A 16,297-nucleotide genomic window follows, 5' to 3' on the forward strand; every position below is an offset into this window, starting at 1 on the left:
GAGTCATCAAACTTGGTTACAACTGTGTGAAGACTTAGATGTAGCCTTAGCTGAAGATTTAATGACCTGGTGGTATTTCTCACATCCAAAACCCCAAACTGAACCTTCTCTGGAGCAAGTTATGACTTTAGTCCCTCCTGCTGCTGTGATCAAACAGATCCACCATTGGGATACTGAAAACTCTTGACATTCAGCTCAATAAAGCTGGCTAGAAACGCTGTGTAGTACAGCCCTCTGCTCATGCCTGGGTCTCAGCTCTTTGACTAGGCTTTCTGAAAAGCCTTTAACACATCTGTCATTTACAGCTCTATAGTGTCAGTTAATAACAAACGCAAACTCAGGCAATGCTGCTGAAGTTTTTTAAAGGGGCAGGGACTATTATTGTCTGTATTATTTATTTTAGTACCTGCATATTGGCAATGATGTTTTCATCACCACTTTTAAACTGTACCATTTTGTAAAGAATTGTACATTTAAATTTATCACCGAAGTAGACTTTGCTCATATGTAGGGAAGGATTGAGTTTGACTCTACCAAGAACCAGTTTAATTGACATTTCTAATTTTACAGCAAAGAAAAATGTAAACAGATTTAATCTAAATTCTTTTCATCAAGGCTAAGAGATAAGTGATTTATCGCTGGGTCAGGTACATTTCAGGTTGTGTTGTGTTTTTTGTATTCAATAATTCTGTGAAAAAAGTGTGTGTGTAAGCAGCAATATTTGCTTTAGAAACTGTGCAATAGTTAAGCAACATTCAATGCAAAAATCAAACAGCTGGCGTGTCCACAATGCTGTATGTATGATAGTGAATCTATATTTGTTTTTGCATGGTTTGCTTAAAAAAGTAAAAAAAAAAAAACAGTATTTAATTGTATTATGAGTTGAATTTTTTTCAAGGGTTTGTGTTTGTGTGCTTAATGAAGCTGCATGTTTTGTTGGATCCTCATAACTAGACCATATTTGTAAAGTAAGTAGAGGTATGTTTCTTTATATGGACAACTTGATCTAAAATAGCTGCATAGGCTTTTCATAAAATGTAAGATGGCAGATTTCGAACGTACCACTGTGTTCTCAGAATGTCACTGGGTGTCCTTGCACATCAGTTTTGGAGCTGAAGAGAGGACATGATATTTTCACTGTGGTGCTGGTTGTACTCCGTGACCCTGCTGTCATCAAAGTAGGTCCACAGCAGATGGAGCTGCAGGCGTGTACAAACTGTTCCTGCACCTCATTAATCAGACTTGACCCTCTGTGCTGCAGGGTATAGTTGGACAGTAAATGCAGAAACAAATTAAAAAGGCTGGAGAATCTATGGGTTCAACAAGACCTGTGAGCAAAATGACACCTTGACTTTGCTTTTAAACCATTTAAAAAATAAACAGAAAGGACACACTAATTATGTTTATGAGAAGTTTATATACACCCATGAACGTGTAAGTAGTTCATTTTATTCTTTTAAATATGCATTTGAACTGCTTTATTTTCACTGGATTAATTATTCAACAGGTAACTTTATTAATTTTTTTAATTACAATTGAGTGCAAAAGTTTAATTTATACAGGTTTGAATATATACATACAGTTCAACTAATACGTTTGATAAATCTCTTAGCAAGTTTTAAATGAGCTGCACACTTTCTATCCGCAAACAATCTTTGGATATATTATCATGTTAATTTAATAAAAGGTTCATTCAAATTAGTTGGTTTACTAGCAAAACTGGCTTTTAAGCAACATATTCTTGATTGTGTTGAATCATTGTGACATTTTAGGCATTTGACCTCAAATAAAAGGAACATCCCAGGAACCACCACGGTGCAAGCCATCAAGCTGGAAGATTCTGTAACACCACAGTCACTGTCCAGTGAAATCAACGTAGACGTGGGTGGTGCCACCTTAAACAAGCCCAAGCTCCTGAAGTAACACCTTGAACCTCAACTGAAATTTGCAGCCTCCCAAATGGTCTTTTAAAATGGAGTGGGAAAGTTTTCCCTTCACACGGGTCAAATGTTTAACTGTTTGACCACAATGATTATAAATGTCTGGAGGAATCAAGGAGATGTACCAACTGTTAAGCATGGTGGTGGCAGCATCAACCTGGGGACTGTCACTAACAGTGGTCCAGGTATATCAAATAATGATAAAAGATGACAACCTCCAAATTCTTCAACATCGCCTCAAAACAACAGCTAGATGGTTAAACCTTGGTTCCAACAGGACAATGATACCAAAAACACATCAAAACCATTTATAAATAATACTTGTAAGTGGCCAAGCTTAACTCCAGTAAAAAAGAAAAAGGCCCATACCATAATCCACTCTGCACCAGTTGATGCAATGCAATCAGGCGTTGCTCTTGCAGCTGCCTAAACCAGACTCATCAATTGGAGGCATAATTAATCATACTAGAGAATGTGTTTTACACCAATGCACCTAATGTCAGCTATGGAAACTCATTTCACAAATCTCTCTTTGCACTGTACTTAAGTTCTTCTTTCACAGATGTCTTTGGACTCTGTCTACATGCTGAGGTGCTGAATTGTATACAACTGTGGCAATAGACTTGATCGGAACCCCTTAACTTAATGGTCTGGGTAGGTAACCCTTTTGGCAATATAGTGTGGAATCCCATATATTTGAGGCTGTATATATATAATTTTTTAGCCTGAATAAGTAAACCTATGCAACAAATTCCATCTTTTAATAATAATGATTATTGATTAGCTGTATCGTCATTCCACCCTTATTAAAGAATGGTTTCTTCAGAAGGACGAAATTATGAGATTCATGACCATGATGAGTGTATGTAAATATCTCACCTGCAAGGTGAGTAATTCTGAAAATAAAAAGCTGAAAATATATGTTAAATATTTTATTTTATACTAGTGCACTGTATATTACTATTTAAAATCAAATCAGAATACTGATAAAAAGAAATGAAGGGTACAGACAGAGAGAAGTGAATGCTAGAAATAAAAATCTGGAATATTGGGACAGTACGACAGTTCGGCTATCCAGATGGTGTTAATGCTGTAAACGAAGAGCAGCTTGGCTTTTGGTTTAACCATAAGTCACTGTATAATGCAGCGATCAGACTTCTGGTCTTCCTGCGGTTCCTCGTGTGATGGCCGTTTGTTCTGAGACTCTCCGTGGTTCAGAATGTTCTGCAGGATGTCTTTGCTCTCACTAGACGGCAAGTTGTAGAAAAAGTACTGCGGTGCCATTTCAATGAACCTACAAACAAGAAGAACAATGTTAATTGCTATAAAAGTGTTCAAGTGATTCCATGTTATTTTGATCTGCAAATATTTTCAGTTTCGAATGATACCAACTTTTGAAGACATAAGACTCCTCAGCGTGTCTGAGCTTAAATCAACATCCACAGATCATGAAATGTAGAAGGGCATCACACAGTCAACAGAGCTTTACATTTCTACATTAAACTGCTGCTCGGCATTCCTGTGGATCTGTGCAAACCATAATCCTCTCTCCAACACGCAGATACTAAAGAACGGGATTTTAATTCCTCGCTCCACAGTCAGCATGAGTAGTCTATCCCAAACTAAGGCTTTAAATACGGTTCAAAACAGTAAGGGGAATGTGTCTGTCTGATTAAGTGTGAGCCTCTTCAAAAGCCAAGATACCGCAGGGTTTTTGCAGGGTGCTCTCAATCACTAAGAGAGACCAATCTGCTACATCGTCAGTTTTGAAAAACTAATTGCATTAATAAAACTGCTCAAGGGAAAAGTTAGCGAGGCTTACTCGTCTGGTGTTATGTGGGAAATGGTGCGGAGGCAGTTGTCCTCCGAGAATGTGTGCTTGTGGAAGAGCACCCATTCTGGCAGGTCCAGCTTGGGGCACTTGTCTCCATATCTAGAGAGAGGATAGATCTGTGCCACGTGCTTATGAGTCAGAATGAAGTAGTTTCCTGATCCATCTACATCCCGAGCCACCTGAGGGGAATCAGAGCAAAGCAAGAGTCACCGCATAAGAAAGCTTTATTAAACAAGAGACAGAACAAAACATAAAGTGCATTATACTTTTATAATTTACTTGAATGGTAAACAAATAGAGAACAAATCTATGTCAACAAGAAAACAGTCAATACTGTGCCAAGATATCAACAAGATAATATGTTTTCACAAACAGTTTTCAGATGAGGATCTAATTTATTAAGGGAAAAAAGGTCCCCAAACCAACCAGCCCTATGTAAAAATATTTGCTTCCCAGTTGGTAAATCATGAAGTAATTGATTAAAAATGGTTTTTGGTTAAATATCACCTGCAACACCCAAGATTTTTTATTGCCTGGCTGTAGAAAGAAGAAACCACCTATATAGCAGTTGTCTAACAAAATAAAGTAGGTCAAAAAGCAAAACCTCAAATTCAAGAAGAGATGAGAAACAAAGTCAATCACCCCAAGTGGTTGGAAAGTGTTACAAAGTAATTTCTAAGACTTTGAGACTCCAGAGAACCACTGTGAGAACCATTATCAACAAATGGAGAAAACAGAGAACAGTTTTCTGGTTTGGATCTGGTTTGGATGGCTTCTTTCCACTAATTAATGAGATCATGATTTGGGTAAAATCCAAAAACCATAAAAATGGTTTTCTACCCTTTTCCACAGTGATAGATGTGCTTTATTCAAAGTAATATGAACAATGACAGAAAGAGAAGTGGGGGAAGACATGAAGCAAAATGACTAATTACCTCCAGATATTGAAAGCCCATTCTACCACTATGCCACACACCTCCCTAGTTTCTCACATGCTCTTGAATTTCTTAAGATCTGTGTTGCAGTAATGTAACTGTAATCAGGCCTGTGTGTGGCAGGGAAATTAATGTCCGATTTCCAGAAAATGTGGTTAATCAAAGTTAATCCATGATTTAAAATGGGGGTGAGTAGTTTGTTACAGGTTGGTTTGGATAGATTTATTTCCCAAATAAATTAAATAATGATTAATCTACAAACTATTATTGCATGAACTCACATTGTCTTTGTTTGATATTAATGTTTGTTTAATAATTTTAATCATTTAAGTGTGACAAAAAAGCAGTAACAATGGAAATCTAAACAGGAATGTGTACTGCCTTTAGTCAAGTATAAAAATATAGAAGGAAATCTCTCTTTTTCTATGTAACGTTTTTGTCAAGAAGATATTTTTTAACCTTCCTTCAAGCCAGAAATACCAGGCTTTTGTTCCTTTAGGTTAGAGATTTAAAGGTCAATAAGAACACAGCCAGTGCAATTGTGAATATATTCAGATTACACAATAATATACGGCCACATGTTAATTTGACCGTAATCAGTTCACAAAATACAGTGCACCAATAAAGCATCCATATCTGACCTGCATGAAGAACCCTGCAAGCAGGGCTCTCTTGATGTTGACCGTGTTGCCTCGGGAGCCAAAGGCAGGTGCTGAGATGGGCAGCTCGATTCTCTTTAGAGTGTCTGTGAGCTCATTCCGAAGAGCATCAGCCGTCAGTAAGGCGGCGTGGTTAAAAAAGCAGTCCTGACACCACTTCTCCTCATTACAGGCTGACAGAGCAGGAAAGGGAGGAAGAGAGGTGAGGTTCAGAGTAAAATGGTAAAGGGTGAACAATACAGCGTACTGTGGTGGCAGTATTCATTTTCCTTTTCAACTGACATGCATCTTGCTGACACTGTTTGAAAGCCTTGAAGATATTGATGAGGGTGAAGTGGTCTCCCGCTGGGTGTTGGAACTTCATGTGGCACTGGGCTGCCTCTGGCTTTAGCTCAGGAGGAGGAACCATGTAGCAAGAGGGTGCTGAAAAAGATATTACAAGATAATGCTTAGAACCTACTTACAAACACAGACAGTACCTTGCAGAAGTACTCATACAGTTGAAGTTTTTTTCAAGTTTTGTTATTTTTCAGCCACAAACAAATCGATTGTATTGGGTTTTTGTGCGGGAGACAAACATACATAATTGTGAAGTAGATGTAAAATTAAACATGGTTTACTGTGAATACAGCAACAAATCTTTTGGGTTAGGTCTCCACCAGCTTTGCACATCTAGAAATTGAGATCTTTGTCTGTTCTTCTCTGCAAACTAGCGTAAGCTCAGTCTGATTGGATGAAGAGTGTCTGTAAACATCAATTTTCAAGTTGTGCCAAATACAGTATCCTCAACAGGATTTAGGTCTGGACTTTGACTGGACCCTTCTCATGCATACACTTTTACATAAACCATTCCACCATTTCTCTGGCTGTATGTTTAGGATTGACGTCCTTCTGGGAGGTGAACCTCTGTCCCAGTCTGAATTATTTTGAAGCCTCTGACAAATTTCTTTCCATGATTGCAGTACTAGCTCCATTCATGTTCTCATCAGTAATAACTGGGTTCCCTGTCTCTCCTAAAGAAAAACATCCTCGCAGCATGCTGCTGCCACCACCATGTTACAATTGCGATCTTATCTGACCAGAACACCTTCTATCATATATTTCCTGTATTTGTTTTGTGGCAAACTCCACATGATTTCTCATGGCTTTCTTTCAAAAATGTCTTTTTTTTACACTCTAGCTTTTGCAACTCTTTGAGAGGCATTGGTAATACTCTCCTTGGCTATCAGTTTAGGTGGACAACCATGTCCTTTTAGGTTTTTAATTAAGCCATGCTCTTTCCAGTTTCCGATGATGGACTGAACACTGTTCTGTGGGATATTCAGAGCTTAACCCTGCTTTTAACTCCTAAACAACTATATCCTTTACTAGTCTTATGTGTTCCATGGTCTTCATGATCCTTTTCGTTCTCTAATGTTCTCTAACCAACCCCTGAGGACTTCACAGAACAGTAAAAAATATACTGGAGATTATATTACACACAGGTTGACTAGATTTACTAATAAATTGGCTTTCCTAACATAGTTTGTTGCACAGAAATTTATTTTATGGGTTCAGGGAGAAGGAGGAGAGAAGGTGACAATTACTGAGAAATACTTTTGCAAGGTACTGTAAGTGACTGCATGGTTTTGCACTTGTCCAAAGTGTTTTTTTTAGGTTGTTGTTGAAATGCCAGATATCACCTGTTAACATGGCAGCGATGATGACCACTTCGCTGACGCAGTCAAACTCACAGGAGGCCAGCACAGTCTTGGCCATCTGAGGCTCCAAAGGGAACTCAGACATTATGATGCCCATCTCAGACAGGTTTCCATCATTATCCAGAGCTGCTAGGTAGTCCAGCTCCTCCAAAGCCTGCATCAGACCTTCAGGGTCTGGAAGGAGATGTTTAAAAGTCTGCATGAGTTAAAATAAGACCAATGTTGAACTCTATAACTGCTAGATCCTGACATGAACCAAGGAAAGCGGATTTATAACAGCGTTTATTTGTATTTAAACTGGGTGGATTATTAATCCCACACAAATCTACATTAAATATCCAAAGTCTAGCACCCTACTGGGAATGCTCTGAGTGAATGTGCAGCAGCAGATTACAAACATGTAATCCTTGCCAACATCTGCCTTATAATGCTGTGCAAAAGGAAAACTGGTTCAAGTTACAAATTAGTTTTTCTTATTTTAAATAAGAAAACCGATACAAGAGGGAAAGAAATGCCGCCTGTTATCATCTGCTCACCCTCGCACCAGCTCAGCCATGCCTGTGGTCTATTCAGCTGTGTGTGTGTGTGTGTGTTTTGTGATGTGTTTTTGTGTATAAATCCACAAGAACAAAAGCACAAAGAAGGAGGTCAGCTCTAAAAGGATGCTCATAGAACAGGAGCTGTCAGTTCAGCTAGGGCATGGCTCACTGCCTTTCAATTAAAAAAAACAAGTGTTCCTGTCTATTGGGGTAAACAAAGAACAAAAGTAATTGAACCAATATAATCTGTTATCCAATAAGTACATTTTAGGGACAAAAACAGGCTTAGTTGCTCGAAAAACCTCAAAATATTCTTTTTTTTTTTTTTTTTAACCCTATGAACACATAAATCTCACCTGGCCTGTCGATAAAGTCACAGTGATCCAGCCCAGCAATCTCCATTCTCTTTAGGAAGAGCACGGTGGAGGTGATGTCGGACTCCACTATACGGGGAGGAATCTCTGCAGGAAGCTGTTGTTCCTTTGGGTAAAGGCGAAAACACTTGCCTGCAGGATAAAATGGTAATTTTACAGACATCTAGATAATCACAGCTACAGATTTCCATTCACTGGCAGGTTTATCTGGCAAACTGGTTCAATTGCTTGTTAACACTAATTGCAAATCAGCCTATCACGTGGCCTTAATGTGTTTAGTCATCTAATAATGGTTAAGCAGATTTAGAAGAGTTCAAACCAAACTTCACAACAGTGAAGGAAGATGACTTGAGTTACTTTGAACATTGCATGATTGTTGGTGACAGAAGGGTTCCAATCTAATCCAATCCAGCTTTATTTATAAAGCACTTTACATTGACACAAGTACTAAAGTGTTGTACAGAATACATTAAAATTACAAATGCCATTCTGGACTGGTCTGAGTATTTCTGAACCTGCTGTTCTGCTGGGAGTTTCATGCACAACTTGTCTGGTTTACAGATAATGGTCCGAAAACCCTCTGAACCAACTCTTGAAGCAAACAGGCAGCAGATGATCACACTGACCGCCGCTCCTGTCCGCTAAGAACAGGAAACTGGGGCTACGGCTACGGTTCGCACAGGCTTAACCAAAATGGATAATAACAGAATGGAAAACACATGTCCTGAAGAGATGAGACTTGGTTCTGGCTGTCCACTCAAATGGTAGGGTCAGAATTTGGTGTAAATAATGTAAAAGCAAGGATCAGTCCTGCATTGTATCAATGGTTCAGGCTTGGTGGCGGTGTAGAGGTATGGGGGATATTTTCTTGACACGTTTGGTGCCCCTTTGTACTAGCTGAAAATCATTTAATCCGTTACTGCCAAAATTTATTTACAGATATATATAAAAATAGAAATATATATATATATATATATATATATATATATATATATATATATATATATATATACATATATATATATATATATCACAATAGATATAATTTAGGCATTTGCTATGTAACGTAAGACATAATTGGGCCTATTTTTGACCGTTGGACATGCAAAGTACTTCCAACACAGTATACATAATATACTTCATCAACAGGTATTGGTGGTACACATACGCCATCTTGGATACAGGGTGGTTTGAGGAAAATTTGCAAGCTGTCATCTAACAACCCCCACTCTGAAACGTTGCTGATGTGCACTGCTGTAAAGCCACACCATGCCTATCTTCTGATGATAATTTTGCAGCGTGCTGCAAAGCTTAAATGAAAACAGGTTTTCTGAACATGACAATGAGTTCACTACTCTCCAATTGCTTTCACACTCACCAGATCCAACAAAGCACATTTGGGATGTGGTTAACAGGATATTTGCTTTATGGGTGTGCAGTTGATAAATCTGCAGCAACTGTGTGATGCTATCATTTCAATATGGACTAAAGCCTCTGAGGAATGTTTATGAAACTGTTGAGTCTAAGCCATATTAAATTCCATCAGGTTCTGGAGGCAAAATGGAGTCTATCCAGATAAGAGTACCCAAGAAGAGGCTTGTGAGGGTCTTTCCAAAGTTTTCAGTTACATATTTAAATGCTCACCTTTTGGACCAGCCAGCTGTTTGCGGCACTCACTTTCACCTAAGCTGATTGGCTGGATGATGACAGTGTTTGTTCTGATTCTGGGGTTGTAAACCTGCAACACAATAAGAAGGAGTTACAGAGGTTCGGCAACGTTTCCCTAAATAATAAAATAAAACAAGAAATGAATAATTTAATAGTCTAACACATAACAGTAAATTACAGCTTTTTCCTTTCCGATATTAAGTTGGACACCACTGTTACTTTGACAGGTCAGAGTTTTACTAAATTGGTGTTGGCTACAAATCTCTGATCGATGCATAGTCACACACAAGAAATAAGGTCAAAACGTACATATCTTTTTACCAGCCCAGCATCAATAACGAAGGTAATTGAGCTAACGGCCCAGAAGAAGTCTTCATTTGGGCTACGTGTGAGGAACACCCTTCTTGTCTGGCCCTTCTCCTCCTCCCCAAAGACTGGTAGACTCCCAGGATGGCCAGGATCCACAGCTATTGGCAGCAGTTCACCCAGATCAGGTGGAAAGCCATGCTTTTCATGACACAGCATGTCATGGGCCAGATCTATTTCCTGATGGAGGATAATCAAAGAGGAAAACGTTTTTCAGACTTTCAAACCACCAGTGTGGTTTAGAGTCGTGTCTTACCTGCATGGTCACCAGAAACACAACTACATCCCCCTGCTCCCCAGAGCGATGGATCTCCAACACGAGACGGAGAGCAGAGCAGAAGTAGTTGTCACCTGTGCTGCTGTATGCCACCTCCCCAACCTCTGGGACCTCCAGGTGGATCCCTGGCAGCACTGACCCAGCGAAGAGGGTCAACTGCTTGGGGCCTGGATCAGTAGCTGATAGAAGGACCACACGGAGCTCTGGCCTCTGCAGAGCAACCTCCTTCACAAGACCCAGAAGCACGTCAGTGGCCACAGTCCTCTGGTGGGCCTGGTCTACGATCACCACGCCATAGCGTTCAAGCAAAGGGTCAGACATCATTTCCCTCAGCAGCATATCATCTGTGCAATACCTGAGGCAGATTGGAAGAAATGAAAACTTTATTCACGGTTGTTGCATCATGAAGGCAGTTTTGTTTTAGGGACAGTTAGAGGTTTATAGTCACTCCTCACTGGTATGAAACTCAAAATTATTTTGGGGCTTTTCAATATGCTTCTTCAGTATCTAATGAAGATTGAATAAACACCAAGATGCTGCCACCAACATGCTTGGCAGTTGATACAATGTGTCACCTTAATTCTTAAAATGCATTTCCTGTTTGTGAGGCCACAAAAAGCTGCATCTGTGCTAGGCAACACACCGATATAAATCAAAGCTACTATTTCTGTCAAATAAAAATGGTCAAATATCCAGCCAGAATGAAACCACAAGCTTTCTGATAGCAACTTGCTAAAGTACTTTTGACCAAATATTATTATAACATGATGATTGTATGTAAATTTCTGACTGGCTGTTTAGTTTGAAGCCATTTTCAGGTATGCATTGTTTTAATATTATACAATAAAAGGTGTACTGCTCACATTTGAATGGCCTCCTAATAAAAGACAGTTTTATAACATTTCAGGATCACTTGTGGTATTTAATTAGATTTAAAAATTGACTTTTATTACAAATTCTCTTTACTACTGCTTGTTTGTCTCATCTCCCCCACCCCCACAGTGCTGAATTCCTTTGTCCCCCAGCTAACTTATGAGGCACCCACATGGAGAGTGTGACATATGGGTCGACAGGGAGCCGGGCAGCTGTGACATAGATGCTGAAAAGAGTCCCTCCAGCCTTTTGTTCTCCTCTCGCCTGAGTTTTAATAAAAGGTGGGTTGATTTAGCAGTGTGTGTCATGACCATGCGTTTTTGGAAAGACGTTTTAAAAAGTTGGGTCTGTTTCTTAAATTTTGAAGCACCATGTTTTTCACACCTGAGGAAAGTTTCACTGTTGCAACAAGTTTCCAAAGGGATGGTGTATCCGACTTCATGGCCGATGTTGATGTCCATCTCATCAGCCACTCTCAAAGCGAGATCCACTGCCTGCTGTGGATGAATCTGGGTGCACACCACCATACCATGCTGGAACTGGACCGAGAGGCAGAATTCAGCACACCACTGAGGAATCTGTTGCAAAACAAAAGTGAGATGAGTTATTGCCTAAAAGTTAGCTGAAAACGAGCTGGTTTCCCTAAAAATGTGTCAGTTTGTTTTTGTATTGATAATATCTTCAACCATTGCCCATAGCATAGAGATGTACAATCTAAAATAATCCAAAGGTACTACCTGAGAGCTTCTTCCAGTTTTGGCAAAGCCACTGAGAACCACAAACTGTCCTTTGGCCAAAGAATCCATAAATTCACCCTTTGCTCTCCACACTGGCAGCTCTGTCCTTTCTTTCAGCAGTTTGTAAAACCTTGATGAATAAGGAAGTCCATCAAACTGATTAAGCTCCAGGATATCATCATACTCTTTGTCTCTTTGACTCAAAGCCTCTGAGTCTGACCAACAAAGAGACTTCCCCTCAAAGCCGTCCTCTTGACTTAAACTCATAATGTCTTGCTCCATCACAGATGAACTTCCAGTCCTCCTGACCTCCACCTCATTTCGAAGTCCACACAGATTTTGTTTGGAGAGCTCCAGCTCTCAGGACCTTGTTAGACAGCAACAGAGACCGCCTCTGCAAGTGAAGCCAAGTGAAAGGATCAGTGGGAGCCCAGCCCAGTACGGTCATGTGGCTGCTAATCCCAGAAGTAGAGCGGTCATCAGCAGACGACACACACATACACACTGATTTGAGCGGATTGGCAGAAACTCAGCGGGTCCGGTGTTTACAATGAACACTATAACAACCCCCACAGTCTGCCCATAGTGCAAAAATGTACTTGCATAAATAGGGTGAAATTCAGAAACTAATTTGCTTACTGATGAGAGGATGTGCCACAAAGTCAAGAGATTAGCTCTGATCTCCTTTTATTTACAATATGTCCATACAAGTGCACTCTAAAGGATTATTGTGAAAATACCTCACTATCTTTGTTATTTCTTATATTAAAGATAAATAAATATATTAGAAATAAGAGAAGCTACAAAAATCAATATAAACACCCTGCACAACAGGTCACATTTATTCAAATATTAGAAACCCAACATAAAGAGTCCCTCATGTAGATTTTATTGAAACAGTTTTATTCTATCTTCATCAACGTCATGTACTGCAAAATTTGTTTTTAGTGTACTTTTTTAGATAGGGTTTTAACATTAATGCAGAACAAATATAGGAATATAGGTACATCCTAGTAAATTAGAATACCATTAAAAAGTTCCTTTATTTCATTCATTCAATTTAAAAAGGGAAACTCATATTTTTTAGACTCATCACACACCGATTGAGATCCTTCAAATGATTATTTCTGATAATTTTGCTCATTAGGACTTACAGTTAATTAAAGGCCAATATTCCCTTTCTCAAAAAAATTACATATATAAAAACTAAAAAAGGAGTTTATTTCAGAAATGTTTTGTTGGCCTACATAATCATAGAAGATACTACTGTTTCGTCACTTGTCCTGCAGTCAGACACTGACACCCTCCAATATGAGGGTAAGCCACCATAGGGCCAATGCTAAAAAAGTTGCCTCTTCACCATATGCTACATGCGAGCAAATACATAGAAAGCTAAGTGGACGAAAAATGTGTGGTCAAAAAAGGTGCACAAGTAAAGGGGATACCTGCAGCCCTGTAAGGATTGTGAACCAAAGCCCAATCCAGAGTTTGGGGAAGATTCACAAGGCGTGGACTGCGACTGAGGTTGGTACTTCAAGAGCCACAACACACAGATGTATGGACATGGGGCACAACCGTGGCATTCCTTGTGATTAATTACTGCTGTATCAACTAAATTCTAAGAAGCGTCTTACCTGTGCTTAGGAGAAAAGGAGAAAAGCTGAATTACATAGAAAATTACTCTATGGTGATATGCTAATTTATTCAAATGCACCTGTAATATTTCTTATATCGGTGTCAAACATCTCAGCAGCTGTGATTTGACTCAATAATTAGATTTTTATGCCTTTGTAAACTTTCTCTGTGACAGTCTTTTGAAATGCGAAGAATATATGAGTCTTAAGCAGAACTTGAAGCTACAGCTGATTTGAACAGTGTGTGGAGAGCTAAGTTCACCTTTTTGTTATTGTAAGACATGTATCATCCAGCAGGTGGCAGTGTTGATCAATCAACCACAAACCTTTTCTTCAGTCTCTTCTCTAACATATCAAGGACTGATAAATTTAACAAGCTATTTGTTGCAGTAGTGTTTATAAGTTAAAAATAAAAGAAAAACAAACTTTGTTTATTATCATCACAGAAAAAAAAACTTTTATTTGGGGTCTGAATTCAACAGTCAGGGCTCAAAGTTATTTTGTAATGCTGAACTGTTAAAAATCCATTTCTCACTGAGAAGTATAAATGGGGAACAACCTCAGCGCAGTTCTTACATTTATGTGCTTGTAAAAAAATGAGAGATAAAAATAAAATAGAAGAATAAAATGGTAACAGAGACAATATTTACATTTTATAATGAATTTGATGAACATAGAACAACTTTTACAAATGGCAAACACATTTACCACATACTTCACACAGCTTCAACGTTTATTTTCCAACAGTGAGCCATTATTCAGACTGTTTCACACTTTCCTAAAAAGAACAGTACATATTTGTAAAGAAAAACGAAGCTGACTTCAATTATTTTGTGGATTTACGGATGAACTGGAAAAGTGCTCGGAATTGCAACACAATGCTATAAATCACATATTTAATGCTGTAAATGCATAGGGATAAACAGCCAAGCAATTCAAAAATCAAATAGAAACATCATAAAAGAACAAGAGAGTGGGAAAAAAACAACAACAATGTAACAGTAAAACATATAGCTGACAGCGCTGAGGTCATCTGGCTTGGCTCTCAGCATGGAGGACAAAGTAAGCGTGAACGTTAAACATACAAACACCAGCGTTAGCACTGATGATTAGTTGCTGAAAGAATTCTCTGGAACACGATCAGTCCGTCGATGCTTGATCTCTGCAGGAGAACATGTCGAGCATCCAAACACATGCCCAGAGCACTACGTCAGAACCTGTCTGACGCGTATGAAAGTGAAGCTGGGTGCCTCCATGTGAGCCAATTAGAATAATTTTTCATCCAGCTTCATTTTGAAAACTGTATTTTATTGTATATAACTGATTATTTTTTTCTTTTCCAAGAACAGTGACAAATAAGAATCCAGAGAATATGTTGGATATTGAAAACCCCATGAACAGAATAAATAAATAACACTGCTAAATTTAATTTTCATTTAAGTTTGATTTTGTCAACAGTTCCATCACTCAAGTGAAATCAGTTGTAACAAAAGAATCATGAATTTCAGGATTTATTTAAAAAAAAGTACAAAAACCACCAAATAATGTAAAGCAAATATAACAAATTAAATTTTTTTCCTCTTTATCTCAAATTCTCCTTGTGGAAAATTCTTCATCTGTGCACACAGTTCTACTGGCAGAGTCAAATAATTAAATAGATAAATAGTTCATCGGTACCTGAGTGAGGACAGCAAAGCACCTTTTAGAGGTGTAGCACCAAGATGTGATGGTCATCCCCTTTCTTCCCAGAAACTTTGTAATTCCTTCCGTGGTCCAACAGAGTCTCATCTCAAGAATTAGTGCAAAATGAGAAAGTTTTTCCTTGTGAGATTTTTTGTTCTTCGACTCATCCACTTCAAGAGCTCAGCAGTCCTGAGTCTTTGGTGGTCTGTAGGGCAACGCTGGCACAGGTCTGAAACACATAAAGATCACCATTTTTTACTGTAGCAGAACTGGGTTTTCTAATTATCTGAGTTACACTGTGCCTTACAAAAGTATTCACATTCTTAAACTGTTCCACATGCATGTTCAAAATCAATATTTTATTGTAATTTTCTGTGACTGATCCTCACAAAATGCTGCATAATTATAAAGTGGAAGAAATAATACATGGGTTTCACCGTTTGTACAAATAGATATCTGAAAGGTGTGATGTACATTTTTATGAAGCCCCTGAGTCAATACTTTTAAAAAGTACCTATCACTGCCAAAAGCTGCAAATAATGTGGAGTATATCTCTACCACCTTTGCACATCTAGAGACATATGTTTCTGTCCATTGTCCTTCTTAATACAGCTCATACTTAGTCACGTTGGATGGACAGTACATGTGAACATTAATTTTGAAATCTTGCAAGTGATTGTCTATTTGATTTATGTCTGGACTTTGACTGGGCCATTCTAACTCATGAATTTTCCCTAATTTAAATCACTCCATTGTACCTCTATCCATATGTTTATGATCATTGTCTCTTTAAAAGACGAACCTCTGCTCTAGTCTCCAGTGTTTTACTTATTATCTTCTAGGAATGTCCTGTACCTTAACATACCCACAGCATGATGCTGCCGCCATCATGTTTTACCATGAGTATGGTGTTTTCACCATGAGCGTGGTGTGTTCAGGGTTTTGGGTCACAGCCATTTTGGTCAGGGCGACTGTTACTATGCAGCACAACAGGCAACGCAGCTCTGACATCTCCGGAGTTTATAAAAACCCACTGAAGCGAACGTTGAGCTGCCATTTCCAGCCGTAGTGTGCCAAT

The 16,297-nt window shown here is 38.7% G+C and overlaps 2 protein-coding genes across 2 annotated transcripts in view; both read right to left on the reverse strand.

The window, feature by feature from the left end:
* Positions 1-837: 837 nt before the first annotated feature.
* On the reverse strand, positions 838-12,548 carry dhx32b (DEAH (Asp-Glu-Ala-His) box polypeptide 32b). Its single transcript, XM_047351761.1, has 11 exons — positions 11,903-12,548; positions 11,550-11,743; positions 10,272-10,647; positions 9,959-10,195; positions 9,626-9,719; positions 7,964-8,113; positions 7,051-7,242; positions 5,651-5,791; positions 5,351-5,541; positions 3,763-3,953; positions 838-3,234 (listed from the first exon to the last, which is right to left on the reverse strand). Exons 1-11 carry the CDS (start codon positions 12,182-12,184, stop codon positions 3,072-3,074), a joined length of 2,211 nt encoding a protein of 736 aa, XP_047207717.1. The 5' UTR covers positions 12,185-12,548; the 3' UTR covers positions 838-3,071.
* Positions 12,549-13,966: 1,418 nt separating this feature from the next.
* Positions 13,967-16,297, reverse strand: part of adam12b (ADAM metallopeptidase domain 12b) — a 144,187-nt gene continuing 141,856 nt past the window's right edge. The window contains 1 exon segment of the mRNA XM_047350627.1: positions 13,967-15,448. Within this exon segment, the coding sequence (XP_047206583.1) occupies positions 15,400-15,448 (49 nt within the window). The 3' untranslated portion in view covers positions 13,967-15,399.

The sequence above is a fragment of the Girardinichthys multiradiatus genome, chromosome 22, assembly GCF_021462225.1.
Source record: "Girardinichthys multiradiatus isolate DD_20200921_A chromosome 22, DD_fGirMul_XY1, whole genome shotgun sequence".
NCBI lineage: Eukaryota > Metazoa > Chordata > Actinopteri > Cyprinodontiformes > Goodeidae > Girardinichthys > Girardinichthys multiradiatus.

Bases quoted from the DNA above. Each gene is read 5' to 3' on its own strand.
- dhx32b (XM_047351761.1), bottom strand. From the start codon at position 12,184: ATGGAGCAAGACATTATGAGTTTAAGTCAAGAGGACGGCTTTGAGGGG. The intron at 10,196-10,271 runs GTAAGACACGAC...ATCCTCCATCAG, and splicing joins TGTTTCTGGTGACCATGCAG to GAAATAGATCTGGCCCATGA. The intron at 5,542-5,650 runs GTCAGTTGAAAA...CTGCTCTGTCAG, and splicing joins ACAGTGTCAGCAAGATGCAT to CCTGTAATGAGGAGAAGTGG.